Below are 20,149 nucleotides of genomic sequence, written 5' to 3' on the forward strand. Positions count from 1 at the left end.
ACTGTTTAGATCCATATTCTAGGGCACTAATATAGAACAAAAATAGCAAAACGAGACAACTGTAGCGCTTTCACAGCGGCAGGATACAACCTTTATTTTTATCAAACACAGGCGACATTTTAGCCTTTTTTAAGGATGGTGTCAAGGCGGAAAGCGCTTACCCACAGCGGATACATTATAGTAAACCTTCACAACATGAAAGAGTTTTGTGATGCTGATTTATTTGTTTCAAAGAGCATTGCTGAGATTGATACACTGTAGCAGACCCCCTGAGTTGAGAAATAAGAGGGAGGTCTACCATTACTGGTGCATCACTGAGGGTTATTTCAGTATGTAATAACAGCGTAGCGTGCTCCCTATACCCCAAGTCACATACAGAATGACTTAAAAGGGGTATTCCCACCTTAAAAACATACCTGGGCCATTCTAAACTGAAACGGCATGCAACATACAATGCTGCAGCCAGTGCCGCTCTGTGGTGCATGTGATTGGCTGCAAAAATCAACCCAATCAGCGCGAACACTTCACTGGAAAATCACTTGTGAATTAGGACATTGGGGGAAAGTGGGCACTGCATTACTTTTGTCCATGCATGGATTGTCTGCCTAGCAGCGCCTCTCTGCAGTACAGTGCTATATGAACGGTTCTTTACACGTGCCAGGATGAACTGCTTCTTTGGGCACCAGGTGAGGGTGGCTCCATTTTATTTTCCACTCTACATAGGACCCTGAAAAAGCACCTGATCTCAACAATGAAAGTGTACGTTCCAGCAGTAGTTTATGACAAAAAAAATGCAGAAAACTAATACGGATAAAGAAAATCCTTACATATAAAAGTCAGAGTCATGATCTGAAGTATTCATATTTTCAAATTACAATGGTCATTACGGAACGAATTAAAGAGGTATTCCCATCTCAGAGATTTATTGCATATCTGTAGGATATGCCATAAATGTCAGATAGGTGTGGGTTCTAGAGATTAGACCCACATCTATCTCTAGAACGGAACCCCGTCTCCAGTCCTGCTTTCTCCCACTGTCGCTGGTCGCCAGCCAACTCGTAATTCTGTAGCCGGAGAGCAGTAAGGTAGGATAGTGCTCTAGAGATAGGTGCAGGTCCCATAGGCGAGACCTGCATTTATCGGACATTTAGGTCATAAATGTTCTAAATGGGAATACCCCTTTAATATTCTAACTTAATTGTTATATTGTGAAAATTAATGTGCTTTCTCTAAAACAGGCCAAGTGCTTAGAGAAGAGAGACAGGAAAACAAAAAAATAAGTCAAAATGTCTCACCAGCGTGCCTCCTTTGCCTCTCTTGATTCTGCCCGGTTGAACTATGGTTAGGTTCTCTTTACGGCTTGGCTGGACAGGGGGTTCCGTGTGTCCGATTTCTGAAATTTTTCCTGAGTTCCACAACTCCTGTACTTGGTGAGTCAGTTTAGCCTAGGGAAAATACCACACGTATGTACCGTCTCTACACACAGACTAGACAAAATAAATAGTAACAATGATCACATTCTGAAAGCAGAATAATCGGCTCCTATGATTTATACCCCCCATACCAGCTTGCAGCCTTACCTTCTCTTCTGGATCTGAAGTGCAAAGGATTTTGCTGGCCCAGTAAGTTAAGGAACATTCATTATCTTTGACTGGTGCGCTCCCAGTAGCTCCAATGCTACCTATAAAACATAATACCTGTATGTTAGGGCTTGATACTGTAACCTAGGTTTGTGCAAACTGAACCGCTGACTATTGAGCATACAGAAGTTAAAGGGGGCATCTAGTCAAAATGAACTTCTGATATGTCCTAGATACACGTGAGAAGACCATATTAGTGATGTCTATGATCTGATTTACAGAATGAAATTCTCTGTAGAGAATTCAGGCCCTTTTAGTTCAGCTCAGACATTTCCATACTTCCCAAGTGTACCTCTTTTGTAGGGACAGCCCCTACTTTTAACCTAAATCCCTCAAATGACATTTATCACTTCTCCACAGAAGAGGTGACAAATGTATGATTGCTGGGGCCCCAATGATCACTAGAACAGGGGCCCTGAGTCATCTTTTCCTCCTAACCACATTGAGGAGGAGTTTGAAAGAAGCGGAAGTCAAGCATGTGCGGTGCCGCTCCATTCAGTCTATGAGGCTGATGGCAACAACCAAGCGCTTTACTCGGCTATCTCCATCACTCCCATAAATTGAGTGGAACAGCAGCAATGGGAAATCGGCTGCAGTCCGCAACAAATACTCATCCAAAATATGCATATTTTGCAGCGGATTCGCTGCAGGCAAATCTATGGCATAAAACTACACCACGTGGGAATCCACCTCTGTAATTTCAAAACTTTAAGACACCGGAATCAAATGTGAAGTGAGAATAGATCTTCCACACAATGAACCATAAACGTCCCTCTTTGACCACACAAAAGTTGGGAGGTATGCATTTCTGTTACTGGGAATCGTACACAACATTATAAGGAAATATGGTGTCAGTAAGCCTGTGAGTCCGGCTTTTCGGAGTCCTGCCAGCATTTTAACAGCTATTTTAATGAAAATCCTAAATCAAATTTAGGATAGAAGAAGAGACGCTGAGTTATCCAGTTTAATAGCCATGAAAATCTATAAACAAAAAAAGTTATAAAAACAGTCATACCTGGCTGGTTAGACTGCGCTTTCTTCCAAGGGGTTAGGGATAATGCATTCTGAGTCTGGATATAAATTTTTTCTTCGCAAACCTTCACTTCATGCACTTGGTTCTAAAAGCATACATTTTTAAAAGAATGAGTAGAAAGAAGCAGGTTAGTCTAGCAAATGTCCCCAAATGGAACGGTTTAACCATTATTCAGGAAAGTGGCGGCACAAAATATCACAGATTTATCTGGATTTCTGCATTAATTACTAATATAAAGTCACAGTTCTGGAGAATCACAATCTAACTAAACGAATAAGGGTATGTTTACACGCACTAATTACGGACGTAATTCGGGCGTTTTTGCCCCGAATTACGTCCGAAAATAGCACCTCAATAGCGCTGACAAACATCTGCCCATTGAAAGCAATGGGCAGACGTTTGTCTGTTCACACGAGGCGTATTTTACGCGCCGCTGTCAAATGACGGCGCGTAAATAGACGCCCGCGTCAAAGAAGTGACCTGTCACTTCTTTGGCCGTAATTGGAGCCGTTATTCATTGACTCCAATGAATAGCAGCGCCAATTACGTCCGTAATGGACACGGCGTTCAAGCGCCTGCACATGCCGTTACGGCTGAAATTACGGGGATGTTTTCAGGCTGAAACATCCCCGTAATTTCAGCCGTTACGGACGCCCTCGTGTGAACATACCCTAACACGCAAACTTGTACTGTTCATGTATGTTATTAAGCCCATTTAGTAAGGGAGCATTTACATAAGTAGTTTTTTTATTGCAATATAAAAAAAACAAAAAATGTAAAATGATTTGCGGCAGAACGGCACACTGTTTTTACCACGGTTTTGTGCTGTGTTTTTAATCTGCGCATTTTTATTTCTTTTTACAGGTGTGAGGTAAGTGTGTTTCACCTGTAAACACCGCACATGTGAAATCCACAACGCAAAATCGTGGCAGGTTGCAGTTTTGCCAAACGGCCAAAAATGACATTAAATGCACCCTAAACATCTACGGTGCAGGGAGAAAAATAAATGAACCTCTGTGCTAATGGGTTCTCCAAGAGCTAACTGGCAAAAGCTTTTTGGGTTTCTTAGCCTGCCCCCATATATTTTGTTTCCTTTTTTAGCGAGACACATAGGATTTTCCTATAATTTAAAATTGGAGCGGATATCAATTAATTTTGTAGATCTTCTTAATAAAAACAGTTTGACAAATTTTTTCATGCTATGTTTTAAAGGTAGTTTGTTCAATGAATAATATTTACCCCAAAAATGAATCCTCTAATTCTCATGCACATTCTCCAGCAGCGTCAAATGTGTACATTCTGTAAGGATTGTTGTGGTTATAGCGCCGAGAACAAAAACCCTATTTAAGCTTTAAGGCCATGAACACACAGGGCGGATAAGCTGCATAAAAGCACACAGCGTATCCACCCTGGAACCCGCAGGGAATTCCGGTAGGAAAAAACGCACCAAATTGTGGTGCAGTTTTTTCGGGCCGAATGTCCACGGTTTTACAGCGGTTTAAAAAAAAACAACAAAAAAAAAACAAAAAAAACACACCACATATACTTACCCCGTTCTTCATAGTAATGGCAAAGCATCCCTCTGGTCTCCATCCAGGTCGGCCTCCTGGGGTGATGTTTCATCCCATGTCTCCACCGCAGTCTGGGATTGGCTGCAGCAGCAGACACATGGGATGAAACGTCATCCCAGGAGACCAGCCAGGGTTGAGAATAGAGGGATGCGTCGCCATGACCACGGAGAACGGGGTAAGTATATGTTTATTCCCTTCTGAGTTGCGTTTTTTTGCGGCGGAATCGCAGCTTTTCCGCCGCAAAAATGGCAACATTTGCCTTTTGTTGCGGGTTTTACCTTCCCATTGAATACAAAGGGGAAAACCTGCAACAGAAAAGCAGCACAGGTCAATTTATAAACAATAATTTCTCAAAGCACCCTCCATGACAGTACCACGGGAGGTAAGACCCCGCATCTAATATGGACAGGAAAAAGCACAAGAGGTTAAATAGTCCCACCCCACCGTTGCTCCTCATGTTTTTTCCTGTCCCTATCGGGTAACAAGAGAATACTACCGTCTCTGGGCTGGTGGCAGGGAAGGCTAGTAACAAATGGATCCACGAGGCAGCAGGGGTTTTGCTGCTCCCGTTCCCTTCTGGGTCCGGGACCTAAGACAACCCCTCCTGCGCCGTTCTGGTAAACCTGGGGTTAATACTGGCTGCGGTCCTCTCCGGAGCTCCCTAGCCATGCTACTTCCACGGGGGAAGTAGCGTGGACTCCTGTAGGCCTAGCGTGCGCTCCACTGTGAAACGCACGCCAACATAGTCACTGCCAGTCGGTGTCATTACGCACTTCCGGTTTAGCGGCGATGCTCCGAAAACACATTGCGGCGCCCACCACTCACGTCATTGAAGATCCACTTGAAATCTCCTTTCCCAGAAATGAGAAACGGGTTAAAGGCCTACAGGAATTCAAGCAAATCTCCCTCCTTTAAGGATTGGCTGATTTCCCCACGCTAATCCCGGTCACCTGGCTTAAAGGTCTCCTGGACTGAGGGTTCATTCTCAGGTAGGATCTCTGCTACTGACAACTGTTTTTGGGTTTGTCAAGTCTTTCCTTGGGATGGATAATCCGACCCTCAAATCTGGTTCTTCTGAGCCTTGCGTGGCCTCTGGATTCGTAAGTTTGTTCCAGGGAAGGGGAGGAGATCGGTTTTTCTTAAAACACGCCAGTTTAATCCTGTTATCTTGTCTATTTCTTGTGTATAGGCGGAAAAGGAGCCCACTTCAAAGTCTAAAAAAACAAAACATTTCGTAGATGTTCTATTTGCACTAAAAAATGATCTTCAAATAAGAAGAATTTATGTCAAATGTGTATAGAAAAAGTTATCAGGGATGAGCAACCATCTTTACTGGAGGAAATTAAAAGCGATGGTCAAACAGGAGATATAATCCTCTCCGACATCCTCTTCTCAAACATACCTCCCAACTGATGGAAGAGGATTCAGGTTCTGAAGGTGGCAGTTATATTCCCTCAGTATCAGGCGTACTAGAGGACGGAGAGATTGCATCTGCCTCCACACCACAGAAAGAAGATAAATATTATTTCTCATCTGAATTTATGGTCAAACTGCTAGGGGCAGTGAGAAGTACAATGGGGGTGGAAGAAGGCCAAGAATCACGCTCTGTCCAAGATGAGAGGTTTGCGGGCCTAAGAACCCAGAGAAGATAAGTATTTCCTATACATAAAAACCTCAAAAGGACTTAAAGAGGCTCTGTCACCAGATTTTGCAACCCCTATCTGCTATTGCAGCAGATAGGCGCTGCAATGTAGATTACAGTAACGTTTTTATTTTTAAAAAACGAGCATTTTTGGCCAAGTTATGACCATTTTTGTAGTTATGCAAATGAGGCTTGCAAAAATCCAAGTGGGTGTGTTTAAAAGTAAAAGTCCAAGTGGGCGTGTATTAGGTGCGTACATCGGGGCGTTTTTAATACTTTTACTAGCTGGGCGCTGTGAAGAGAAGTAACATCCTCTTCTCTTCAGAACGCCCAGCTTCTGACAGTGCAGACCTGTGACGTCACTCACAGGTCCTGCATCGTGACGGCCACATCGGCACCAGAGGCTACAGTTGATTCTGCAGCAGCATCAGCGTTTGCAGGTAAGTCGATCTTACCTGCAAACGCTGATGCTGCTGCAGAATCAACTGTAGCCTCTGGTGCCGATGTGGCCGTCACGATGCAGGACCTGTGAGTGACGTCACAGATCTGCACTGTCACAAGCTGGGCGTTCTGAAGAGAAGAGGATGTTACTTCTCTTCACAGCGCCCAGCTAGTAAAAGTATTAAAAACGCCCCGATGTACGCACATAATACACGCCCACTTGGACTTTTACTTTTAAACACACCCACTTGGATTTTTGCAAGCCTCATTTGCATAACTACAAAAATGGTCATAACTTGGCCAAAAATGCTCGTTTTTTAAAAATAAAAACGTTACTGTAATCTACATTGCAGCGCCTATCTGCTGCAATAGCAGATAGGGGTTGCAAAATCTGGTGACAGAGCCTCTTTAAGGATGAATGGAAATTTCCAGAGAAACATCTCCATACCTCATGAAATTAGAGAAAGATTCCCCTTGGACGAAGGGGAAAGAAAATTCTGGTCTGAAATACCAAAAATTTATATTCAGGTGGCAAAGGTGGGGAAAAAAAAAAAAAAAAAAAAAGACTATTCGCCCATTTGAGGACTCTTCCCAACTAAAAGAACCATTAGACAGGAAGGATGACAGTCTCCTCAGTTCTAGTACAGATGAATATCGGTGCCACCTGTGTAGTCAGATCTATGTTTAGATGGCTCGATCAACTTTAGGTTCACCTCAGAGAGGGCACTCTTAGAGAAGACATTATTGCGTCAATCCCCCTTTTCTCCAAAGCCACCGTTTTTTTGGCGGATGCCTCCGCAGAAGCCATAAAAATTGCTTCTAGAGCTAGCGTACTCTCCAACACTACAAGAAGAGCCCTGTGGCTAAAAATGTGGTCTGGGAATTCACTGTCAAAAACAAACTCTGCGCTATACCACTTCAAGGAGAATATGTGTTCGATCCAGATCTGGATACCCTTTTAGAGAAGGTGTCAGATAGAAAGAAAACCCTTCCCGAACCCTTTCTTAATCAACAACAATCCTATAGAGCAAAAGGTAAATCAGGCAGGTCGAGCTACCCCTAAAGGGGGAAGAGGAAGGAATATCTTTCTTAACCCTTTAGTGACCAGCCTATTTTAGGCCCTAATGACCAAGCTATTTTATTCGTTTTTCTATAGTTGCATTCAAAGAGCTATAACTTTTTTATTTTTCTGTCGACACAGCTGTATGAGAACTTGTTTTTTGCGGGATTAGTTGTACTTTTTAATGGCACCATTTTGGTGTACATATACATTTTTTTATTAACTTTTATTGGGGGGGGGGGGGATTAGAAAAAAAACCTGAAATTCCACCATTGTTCTATGCGTTTAAAATTTACGCCGTTCACTGTGCGGCATAAATAACATGTTACCTTTATTCTATGGGTCGGTACAATTACGACGATACCACATATGTAGCGTTTTTTTATGTTTTGTTTGTTATGCTTTCCAGGAGCCGTAATTTTTTTATTTTTCCGTCAATGTAGTTATTTTCTGGGCTTGTTTTTTGCGGGACGAGACGTAGTTTTGATTGGTACGGTTTTGGGGTACATGGGACTTGTTGATTAAACTTTTATGACTTTTTTGGGGGGCAATGGAAAAAAATAGCTATTTCACCATTGTTTTTTGTTTACGGTGTTCACCTTGCGGTTTAAATTACATATTAACTTTATTAATGGAGTCATTATGGTCGCGGCGATACCATTTGTGTATTTTTATTTCTTTTTTTACACTTTTACTAAATAAAACCACTTTTTATGGAAAAAAAATTTTTTTTACTGTCATTCTTATTAATAATCTTTATTTCACATTAATTGCTTTTTATTTAGTCCCACTAGGGGACTTTACTATCTTTACATCGCTGCTATAATGCTTTGGTATACTTGGTATACCAGAGCATTATTGCCTGTCAGTGAAAATATGACAGGCAATCTATTAGGACGACCCTCCGGACCGTGCTAATAGGCATATGCCCAGGGCAGACCTGGGGGCCCTTATCAGGCCCCCGGCTGCCATGACACCCCATCGGAGACCCACGATTGCAGTTGCGGGCCGCCAATGGGTGACAGAGGGAGCTCACTCCCTCTGTAAAGAAGTTAAATGGCGCGATCGCTATTGACGGCGGCATTTAACGGGTTAAAACTTCAGGTAAACTTCGATCGCGAGCGTTGGAGCAGGAGCCCAGCTGTCATCAGCCAGCAGAGCCCCGGCTCCAGCCTGAACTGGACACCTGTGCAGGACTTAGACTGGGCTGCCGTGAAAAGGCGACGGCCTAGCCTAAGGCCCCTTAGTGACCGCCGTGAAAAGGCGTATTGATGGTCACTTACGGGTTAACCAGAACAGACCTAACCAAGATAAACAATGACGCCAGGGAAGTAGGAGAAAGAATTTCAAAAAAATTCCTCAATGGGAAAACATCTCTTCCAACAAATGGATGCTGAATTCCATATTAGAAGGGTTCAAAATAGAGTTCTCCTCCTACCCCCAAACAAAATGGTCAAAACCCATCTCGCATCCATTACTCTTCAGACATCTGTCAGAAGGACTACAAAAATTATTATACATGAAGGTGATGTCTCTAGTACCCATCAGGGAGAGAGGGATCGGCCACTACTCACGCCTTTTCTTGGTCAGGAAACCCAACGGTAAAGACAGGATAACCATAAATCTAAAACCATTGAGCGAATTTGTGGTATAGCACAAGTTCAAGATGGAGTCAATAAAGTCAACAATTCCACTGGTAGGGAAAGACTTCATGATGGCGACTAGAGATCTTCAGGATGCATATTATTACATTCCAATACATCCGATATACAGAAAGGTATAGAGACTGAACTTTTCAGTCCAACAGGGCCCAAAAATGTACCACTACAGTTCAATGTAGTCCCATTCGGAATCTCCTCTGCACCAAGAAGTTTTACCAAGGTAATGGCAGAAGTGGTGGCCTATCTCAGGAAGTTATGGATAAACGTAATACCATATCTATACGATCTTCTTCTAATAGCACCTTCTTCTCAAATACTTAGAAGTCACATACATCTTGCCAGTCAAACACTCCAGGACTTAGGCTGGATCATCAACAGGGAAAAATCCAACATGACTCCAGAGGGACATAAAGACAAGTCTCCATAAGAGAGGCAATGTCGATATTGGGGTTTAATTACCTCATGCATTTAGGCGGTTCCCTGGTCTCAGGCTCATTCCAGAAATCTCCAGGCCCTGATCCTGTCAAAATGGAAAAAATCCTCCCTAACGCTAGAAAAGAAAATACTCCTCACAGGTTCAGTAAAAAGTTCCCTTATCTGGTGGCTGAACCCCAGGAACCCGGACAAATGAGTAGTTTGGCATCCCTCTCCCATAATATCAGTAACAGACGCAAGCAAATTAGGATGGGGTGCAGTGGTATCCGGGAAGAATATTCCAGGATACATGGTCTCAGACACTAAGCCTTCACTCCTCAATTTTTCTAGAATTGAGAGCTGTATTAGAGGCCCTAAGATCAGCAGAATATCTAGTCAGAGGCTCACACATAAGAGTATATTCAGACAACATAACTACAGTGAGACACCAGGGAGGCACAAGACCGAAACCTCCAAATCTTGGCCTCACAAATATTCTACTGAGCAGAACCAAGACTCTGGTCCATTTCAGCCCTCTATCTAAAAAGGACTCTAAATACACAGGCAGACTTTCTGAACAGGAAAGCCATAAATTCCACAGAGTGGTGCCTGAATTAAAAGATGTTTGTTCCGATAACCAGCAGGTGGGGTGTCCTGGAAGTAGATCTATTTGCCAACCAGGGAAACACGAAAACGCAAAAATTATTTTCTCTAAACCCCAAAGAAAAATACATAGGGGTACACACACTAGCATATGCTTTCCCTCCTAATCCTTTGATTCCACCGGTGTTACAGAAACTCAGGCTAGAGAAAACCAGTCTTATTTTGATCGATCCTCTATGGCCAAAAAGGGCCTGGTTTGGTCTCCTAAACAATTTGAAGATAACAGATCCTTTGATTCTACAATCACTCCCGGATCTTCTCTATCAGGGGCCAATCATACACTCAGAGCCGCAAAAATTCCACTTAGCAGCCTGGCTTCTGAGGGCCTGATACTGAAAGCCAAAGGATTGTCAGAGGCAGTCATAAAAACCCTACAAAAAAGTAGGAAAAATGTCACGAACGCCATTTATGGGAAGGTCTGGAAGAAACTCTTAAGCCTCATGCACACAACCGTAGTCATGCGCACGGCCGTGATTTTCAGGTCGGCCGGCCACGAAGCGACAGCCGCGAGCCTCCCGCAAATCGCGGGCCGTGCACATGGCCGCGGCCATTATTTTCAATGAGTCCGGACCGCAGAACACGGCCGTAATAAGACATGCCTGTTCTTTCTGCGGTGCGGGCTTCTTGGCCATGCACGGACCGTGGAAACCACGGCCGTGTGCATGGCCCCATAGAAATGAATGGGGCCGCAATTCTCCCGTGGATTTTCGGGGGAATTGCGGCCGCAAAAGCACGTTCGTGTGCATATTCCTGATGTTCATCATCCTAATATTGCACAGATATTGGACTTTCTGCAATCAGGCCTTGAAAAAGGACTAAAACCTAGCACCTTAAAATTTCAAGTATCCGCTATGAGTAATTTTTGAGGCGGAATTTTGAGGCAGAATTTTCTGCCTGCAAAAAACTCAGTGTGAACGGGGCCTTATATTCCCCCCCTTATTTATGTTATTTAAACATTATTTACACATATTTATGAGGAGTAATAAATATGTAAAGTTACCAAACATGGTTAGAAGACACACACTGAGGTGGAACGGTGGGGTGGGGCTATTTAACCTCTTGTATTTTACGGATGTAATTGGAGCTGTTTTTCAATGGAGTCAATGAAAAACGGTTCCAAAAACGTCCCAAGAAGTGACATGAACTTCTTTTACGCGAACGTCTTTTTACGCGCCGTCTTTTGACAGCGACGCGTAAAATTACACCTCATGGGAACAGAACATCGTAAAACACATTGAAAGCAATGGGCAGATGTTTGTAGGCGTAATGGAGCCGTTTTTTCAAGCGTACCCGAATTCTATTTTCAGCTGATTTTTTATTTTTTTTTTACACAGTGTGGGGTGCTATAGTAGCAAAGGGTGGCCCAACTCCATATTAACACCCATGATTTTGGAATAGGATGTTCAATAAGCTCATACACACTATATGGACAAAAGTATTGGGAGACCTACACATTACACCTATAGGAGCTTTTATGACAACCTATTCTAAACCCATATGCATTAATATGGAGTTGGTCCCTCCTTTGCAGCTAAAACAGCTTCCACTCTTCTAGGAAGGCTTTCTACAAGATTTTGAAGTGTATCTGGGAATCTTCACCCATTCATCCAGAAGAGCATTTGTGGGATCAGACACTGATGTTGGATGAGAGGTCCTGGCTTGTAATCTCCATTCTAGTTTATCCCAAAGGTGTTTGATGTGGTTGAGGCCAGGGCACTGTGCAGGCCAGTCAAGTTCTTCCACACCAAACTCACCCAACCATGCCTTTATGGACCTTGCTTTATGCACCGGGGCACAGTCATGCTCAAACAAATAAAGAGCCTACCCCAAACTGTTCCCACAAAGTTGGAAGCAAACAATTGTCCAAAATGTCTTGTTATGCTGAAGCATTAAAATGTCTCTCCAAAGTAATTAAGGGGCCTAGGCCAATCCTTGAAAAACAACTCTAGCATTATCCCACCTCCAAACTTTATAGTTGGCACAATGCAGTCAGGCAGGTAACGTACTCCTGGCAGTCACCAAACCCAGACTTGCCCATCAGACTACCAGATAAAGAAGCGCGATTCATCAATTCACAAAGCACGTTTCCACTGCCCTAGAGTCCAATTGCAGTTGCGTAAAACCACCCATGCCATGAAGTTCCCTGCTAAGTTTTTGTTCTGTAAGGGTATGTTCACACACAAACTCAAAATACGGAGCTGTTTTCAAGGGAAAACAGCTCCTGATTTTCAGACGTTTTTTTATGCCACTCGTGATTTTCGCAGCGTTTTCTATGGACGTTTTTGGAGCTGTTTTCAATAGAGTCTATGACCTGCACTTCTTTTTCGCTGCCATTTTTTTACGCGGCCCATCGGAAAAGAACGCCGTTTTTCCCATTGAAATCAATGGGCAGATGTTTGGAGGCGTTCTGCTTCCGATATTTTGGTCGTTTTTCGGGCGTTTACGGCCCGAAAATAGGCCGTGTGAACATACCCTAACTCTGCAGTTATTGAGTCAGCAGAGCGTTGGCGACTTTTGTGCACTATGCGCCTCACCACTCGGCGACCCGATCTGTAACTTTATGTGGTCTGTCACTTCATGGCGGAGTTGCTGTGGTTCCTAAATGCTTCCACGATATATATTCCACGATCAGCTGTGAGTGATCTCGGAGGGAAGGAATTTCACAAACTGACTTGTTACCACGCTGGAATTCAGTGAGCTCATTAGAATGACCCATTCTTAGGGCTTATTCCCACGACCCAGTGCAAACTCGGACGTGAAAAACACACTCAGACTGGAGTCTATCAAGGGATCCATGAAAATGGAAGAAAATAGGACACGTTCTATTTTTCAACAGACCCTTGACACGATCCGTTGAAACATGCGTCCGTGTGACAACCGTTGTTTTAACGGCCGTCAGACAGACACATACAACGTTCATGTGAATAGGCCCTTACACAAATGCTTGTAAGGTCAGACTGCATGGCGAGGTGCTGGATTTTATACACCTGTGGTTATGGGACTGAATTCAATGATTAAGAAGTGTGTCCCAATGCTTTTGTCCATATAGTGTAGGTGTGATGATCAGGTGTCCACATACTTTTGGTAAGATAGTGTTTATTGGAAAAATGGTACAACTTTTATTACACAAAAAAAAATAAACATTTATTTACGGATATTGAAATACCCTTTAACACAATACTGATGCCAGCACGTTCAACTGTTCATGTGAGCGATGGAGCGGGTCAGCACTGCGTTCAGTGTTGCCAATGCCCCACAAGCAGGCTTTGTTTGTTGTGATTATTGCAAAATCGCAGCAAAAAAACAAAACATAGTGGCTTGTGTTACTACTGCATTTTTTTGCCCCAATTTTGCAATGATCACGGCAAAAAAACCACCACAAAACCTACAGGTGTGAATACACCCATAGGTAGCTCCTCCTGTAGTCTATCAGTAAGACAGCGCCTAGCGATGCCAATTGCAGGAGAGGAGTTCATAGACGGTGCTTTCCACAGGATGTGCCACCCCTTTAACCCCTTAATGACAGCCTGCTTTAGACCTTAAAAGGAACAGTGTCATCACAAATATTTTATTTATATGTTAAAGATGTTAGTGCCTTAATATAAACGTTTATTTTCATTTGTGTGTTTGTGTTTTACAGTTTCTTTTTTTCACACTTTTTTTTCCCTATGGGGGCTGCCATTTTTTGTTCCATTTCTGTGTGTGTCGATTAACGACACACACAGACATGGAATACGGCAGCCACAGTCCCATAGGGACTGCGAACGGCTCCCGTCCCATTGACTGCCGTGTACGGCGTCTGTGTGGGAACTGCGCATGCGCCGCTCCCACACAGTCCTATTCGAAATTGGCGCCGTCCGGCGCCATTTTCCTGTGGACCGGAAGTCGCGGCCGGACAGTAATATTACTACTTCCGGTCGCGGCTTCCGGACAAGTGCACATGGAACAGCGGCAGCAAAGGGAGCGGACGGGCCGCGGCGGCAGGAGCAGGTAAGCGATTTCAATGTATGTTAGTGTTTGTGTGTGTTTACTACTGCATGTAAACCTACTACACTGTGGGTTACCTCAAAAAATGGCGACGCACAGTGTAGCAGGTTAAACCTTTCAAACCCCTCGTTTATCCCGGCACTAGCCAGGATAAAGGAGGGGGGGATGCTGAGCGCTCACTAGAGCGATAGCTTTTAACCCAATGTTGCAATGCTGCAATTTTGGGAACTAGCTCCAAACAGCTCCATCTAGTGACCAAAAATGGGTAGTATTATAAATTTGAAAAAATTTATAATATTTCCTGACTCGCGAAAAAAATAAAAAAAATTTGAACAATGTTTTATCACCCACACACTAAATGTTTAAATTTTAAAAAAAAAACATGTTTTTGGGGCGACACCATGCCTTTAATGACCAAGCCATTTTTTACGTTTTTCCATCGTCTCATTCAAAGAGCTATAACTTTTTTATTTTTGCGTCGACAAAGCTGTATAAGGTCTTGTTTTTTGCGGGACAAGTGGTCATTTTTAATAGCACCATTTTGGGGTACATAGAATTTATTGATTAACTTTTATTAACTTTTTTGGGGGGGGGAATTTACGCCGTTTACCGTGTGGTATAAATAACACAATAACTTTATTCAGTGGGTTGTTGCGATTGCAACGATACCAAATTTGTATAGCTTTTGTATGTTTTACTACTTTTACACAGTGAAAACACTTTTTTCTAAATTATTTGTTTTTGTGTCTCCATATTTGAAGAGCCGTAACTCATATTTTTTTGACAATGCAGTTGTATGAGAGCTTTTTTTTTGTGAGACGATTTGTCGTTTTTATCGGTACAATATTGGAGTAGATGCGACTTTTTGATCACTTTATCTCATTTTTTTTTTTTTAAGGCTGGACTCAAAGAAAACAGCAATTTTTGTATTTTTTTATTTTATTTTTTACGACGTTCACCATGCGTGTTAAATTATGTAATAAGTTTATAGTTGGGGTCATTACGGACGCGGCGATACCAAATATGTGTAACTTTTTTACTTTATTTTGTTAATAATAAAGCAGTTTGTAAGGGGGAAAATGTGGTTTTTAATTTTTTTTTCCTTTCACTTTTTATTAAACTTTTTTTTTAAACTTTTTTACTAGTCCCACTAGGGGACTTCACTATGCGATCCTCCGATTGCTTTTATAATGCACTGCAATACTTCTGTATTGCAGTGTATTACTGCTTGTCCGTGTAAAACGGACAGGCATCTGCTAGATCATGCCACAGGCATGACCTAGAGGGCATTCACTACAGGCAGACCTGGGGGCCTTTATTAAGCCCCCGGCTGCCATCGGAGACACAGACACTCGGCGATCTAATCGCCGGGTGTCATTGGGATTAGAGGGAGCTCCCTCCCTCTCTCCAAGACCACTCAGATGCGGCACGTGCTATTGAGCGCCGCATCTAAGGGGTTAAACGGGTGAGATCGATACTAATATCGATCTCACACGTTTGAGCAGGGATGCCCCCAGCCCTCAGCTGCCAGAGGTAGGGAGATTTAACGGCTCCCTGCTCTGTTTGTTTATTACGATGCAGCGCCGTAAAAAGGCTATTGCATCAGAATAAAGCCCGTTAGTGGCCGCCGTAAAAACACTATGGGGTGGTCACTAACGGGTTAAACTCTGGTTCAGCAACTTACAACGGATGCCCTGTGCCCATAATGGTTACTTTATGGGCATCTTTTAGATGTTCTTGGTCAAACGGTCACTGTGTCAAGATAATTTCAATAGGTTCTTCATTACAGTCTGTAATCGTTGTTGTTTTATTATTATTATGTATAGACGATGTAAACAATCAGGGAGATCAAAACTGGTGCTTGGCAAAAGTGGAGTAGTTACGCATGGCAACCAATCAGGCTGAAGCATTTGTTTTCCAAAGGGCCTCTGGAAATTGAAAGGTAAAATCTGATTGGTTGCTATGGGCAACAACTCCACTTTAGCCTTGTGCTAGATTTAATTAATCTCCCCATATGTTATATGTTCCTTATTTTCTGTTGAGAAAGGAATAGAATTATTGAACCTGCAATCCAGAGGAAGAAGAACCATCATCCAAGCAGAAGTCAAAATAATGCCATGGACAGGTTAGTGCCAGTCGCCCATCACATAGCTCCTCTATGTCTCCTTGCTCCAAAGGCCCTCCTATTGAATGAGGACACAACATTACATTAGTCGCTGACACCATACAACTGGGTGTTACTACAGAGTCATGCAATACCCAGTTCCTGCAGAAAGACAGTTGCCATCACCTATTCTTGCTATAAAACATAAAGTAATATTCCTTCAGGATTTTTGAGGCAGATTTTGAACTGCCTGCACTTTCTTGACGTGGTTTTCGCCCACAGCCATTGAGCACCGTGGGCAAAAAAAACACAGAAAAAAACGCTTTTTCTGCCTCCCATTGATTTCAATGAGAGGTTAAAGGGGGAACAGTGGCAAGAAAGGACAAAGCCGCCCGGGGGAAAAACCGCCTCCGCCCCCCATTGAAATCAATAAGAGGCAGTTTAGGAAGTTTTTGTGGCACGGTTTCCGACATGATTTCCGCATTCATAAACTGTTTGAACTGTGCCTTAAAAGGCGAAAACTGCTCCAAGAGGAGCTTTTTTTTTTCCTGCGAGCGGTCAAAAAAACGCATAGGGAAAAAAAACAAAAAAAACAACCCATCTACATCCCATTGAAATTAATGGAGGGAGATATGGGGCATTTTTTGAATGGAAGGACAAGGCACCACCCTGCCAATCAGTGCCTTTCAACGACGCAAGTGGCGTGATGTGGTCATCACGCCACTTAAGTCGTTGAAAGGTGCTGATTGGCTGGGCAGAATGCCTTGCCCTGCCATTCAGCGCCTTTTAATGACACAAGCGCCGCGATGACGTCATCGCGCCGCTTGCACCGTTCAGCCCCAGCAGTCCTGCTTAGAAGAGAGCAGGCCTGCATTGCAAGAGGACAGCATGGGAAAAGCGTGAGGGGCTATATGTGGAGCACTATCTACAGGGGGGTCACTATCTACAGAGGGCAGTGTGTGTGTGTGTGTGTGTGTGTGTGTGTGTGTGTGACCCAGTGTATGGTGCTATTATAATTAGGGACACACTGTGTGGTGCTATTATAATTTGAGGTGCGGTATATGGCGCTATTATATTTAGGGGCATAGTGCGTGGCACCATGAGAATTTTATCTTTGTTTATAGGTGCAGAAATGTTTGAAAAGTGAGAAGCTGAAGACATCTGAGCGGAAAACTGCAGAAGTGGGTTGTGGCCGGGAGAAGTCATCATAAAGGTCTGGACCAGATGGAGAAGAAAAGAGAAAAAGAACAACTGGAATCTAGGAAGACGTCCCCTGCGAGTCGCTTAGTGAAAATGTTTATTCTGCCTCTAATCAGAACTGTAGTCACTGTATGATCTGCAGGATGGGTGGTATGATTTTTTTTTGTGAAACAGCAACTCCCAGCATATCCTTACCATTGTTCAGGCCATGCTGGGAGCTGTGGTTTTACGCCGTACAAACCTATACAGCAGGGGTTGCACTAAATTGAGCTGTATTTGTGTTGGTTCTATATTTATGTACTGACAATATTTCCAAACATTCCCTTGTAGGTTTTTTTCAGATGCAGCAACATCTATAAAATCAACTTTTAAAACGGCGCACACTATATGCTAATTACTCATTAAAGCGTCATGGGGGGTGCCGCTATCCTGAAGAGTAACATAGTGCTGCCTCCAAACCCACCTTTTCATGCTTGATTAACATCCCCCTGGCTGTTCTACATCACCAGCAGCCTCCTCCAACTTTCTCGGATGCGCCATAGCCTTGTACCACTTGGGCACGCACAGTGAAGCGAGGTGTACTCTGCCCCCCTTCATCAATGCACAGCGCATGCCAGGGGAGTACAAGGCAACGGTGCATCCGAGAAAGTTGGAGGAGGCTGCTAGTGATGAAGAACAGCTATATAAATTTTAGCCTCAGGCAGCAGAAAAGCTAGAATCAGCGCTGCTTACTGCTGTACAACAACTGATTATCTATAAAAAAACATTTTGTTAAAGAGTCCTTTAAATGTAAGCACTAATATCCTAATGAAAAAGAGACCTAACACAAGTAATACATAAAACGTCCCATTTTCGTTTTCTACTCCCTGCCTTCCAAGAGACATAACTTTTTTCTTTTTACTTCAATAGAGTATCGTGAGGGCTTATTTCTTGCGGGGGGGGGGGGGGGGGTTCCATTTTCTGTTGGCACAATTTAAAGTACCATATAACGTACCGGGAAACAGAAAAAAAAACCTTTGTGGGGTCGAATTGGAAAAAACTGCATTTCCCCCATAGTTTTTGGGTTTCGTTTTTACAGCTTTCACTGTGGGGAAATACAACAACTTAGCTTTATTCTGCCCCTCAGTACGATTACGGTGAAATTTATATAGGTATTTTTATGTTTTATCACTTTTACAAAGAAAAAAATATTTGTTAAAAAAAATAAATGGTTTTGTGCCATCATTTTCTGAAAGCCATAACTTAATTGTTTCGTTGATTGAGCAGTATCAGGGCTAATCTTTTGCAGGACGAGCTTTTTTTTTTTTTTAGCGCTAAGACGACCAAAAAACACAACGATTCTGGCATTTAATTATTTTTTTTTACATTGTGCATGGGGAAAAAATGGGAAAAGGGTTATTTTTTTTAACTGTTAAAAGATTTTTTCACACTCCTGAAAATGTATTCAACTTATTTTTGCACTTTTTATTAGTCCCTCTAGGGGACTTGAACCAGCGATCATTAGATCACTGGTACAATGCTAATGTATTGCAGTATATTGTCATAATTTTTACAGGCCTCTACTAAGCTTAGCAGAGGCAGACAGAAGGCAGACCAGGGGCCTTCATTAGGGCCCTGCGCTGCCATGACAACTATCAGTGCCCAGCAATCGCGTCGCAGGGGGGGCAATGGGCTTTTGGAAGGGGCTGGTCCCCCTCCTTCTAATGATTTAAATGCCGCAGTCGCTATGGACTGTGGCATTTAACTAAATGGTCAGGAACAGCGCAGTCTCTGCTCCTGGCCGTTAGAGCAGCGTGTCAGCTGTAATACACAGCTGACACCTGCAGCGTATGGAGCGGGCTCAGCGCGTGAGACTGCTCCATACTTCACCCCGCTCCATGACATAAGGGTTAAGTGTGAATTAAGCCTGCATCCTCTACCCATATCGCCCCATGACAATTCCAGTCTGTGCTTTTGCCTTGTTCATCCTTGTCATAGAGACATTGTGAAGATCCAACTGACCATCTATATCAATGCTGACAGTCTTTCAGCCTTGAACAGTGGGAGGTGTGATTGAGGTGCCGCCTCTCCTCGTGCAGGCGCCAGCTGAACATCCTATGGACAAGTGAGGTACACCGTTCAGCTGTGTACCCCTTATTTAAACCCTCTGATCACACTCTTTCAGCACCCCCTGACGAAGCCAGGTGCGAAACGCGCGTTGGGGTGTTCTGACAGTGTTGTGGCAGTGGAATGGCGCATGGTGGGTCTTTTGGTATGCGTATCTTGAGGTCTCAATGTGTTTATTCTCTATGACTGTGACTTTACATTTTTTGTGACCATTCTATAGGCCCTTGTTATGGTGATTATTATCAGTATACATACTTTATAGTCGATGATATTGTTATACTACCATTGGTTGCCCTGCCTCATATTCAACACGGTCTATTTTCTGTGTACTGTTGTACATTGTTTTTATGGGTGGTAATTTTTAAAGTGTCTTTATCAACTGTGCTGTCTGTCTTTAATAAAGTCATTTTGTATTTTTTCTAAGATACGTTTGATCTTGTCTCATTATAGCATATGGGGATAACTTTTTGGTGTTTCTATGCATGGGGTCCCATATATGCAACTTTATTCATTGATATATGACCTTGAATTTATAGGTATTCTTTTTTGGCTTAATTATGGTCTTCTTGGTGAATACAGGTCCTGGTATGGATTATCGTGGTCGTGACCAAAATTGGGTCACTCAGT

General features: G+C 43.0%; 1 protein-coding gene across 7 annotated transcripts in view; it reads right to left on the reverse strand.

Moving 5' to 3' along the window:
* RFESD (Rieske Fe-S domain containing) overlaps positions 1-20,149 on the reverse strand; it is a 44,481-nt gene that overhangs the window by 13,986 nt on the left and 10,346 nt on the right. For 5 of the 7 annotated variants that reach the window (XM_075858290.1, XM_075858289.1, XM_075858287.1 and 2 more), the window contains exons 3-6: positions 16,177-16,295; positions 2,656-2,758; positions 1,581-1,681; positions 1,296-1,445 (exon numbers count right to left, since the gene is read on the reverse strand). In XM_075858290.1, the coding sequence (XP_075714405.1) occupies positions 1,296-1,445; positions 1,581-1,681; positions 2,656-2,758; positions 16,177-16,295 (473 nt within the window). Of the gene's footprint in view, positions 1-1,295; positions 1,446-1,580; positions 1,682-2,655; positions 2,759-5,194; positions 5,459-16,176; positions 16,296-20,149 lie in introns of those variants that run through there. The other 2 variants (XM_075858291.1, XM_075858292.1) reach the window with 2 other exon arrangements.

Source organism: Rhinoderma darwinii, chromosome 3 (assembly GCF_050947455.1).
Source record: "Rhinoderma darwinii isolate aRhiDar2 chromosome 3, aRhiDar2.hap1, whole genome shotgun sequence".
NCBI classification, from domain to species: Eukaryota; Metazoa; Chordata; class Amphibia; order Anura; family Rhinodermatidae; genus Rhinoderma; species Rhinoderma darwinii.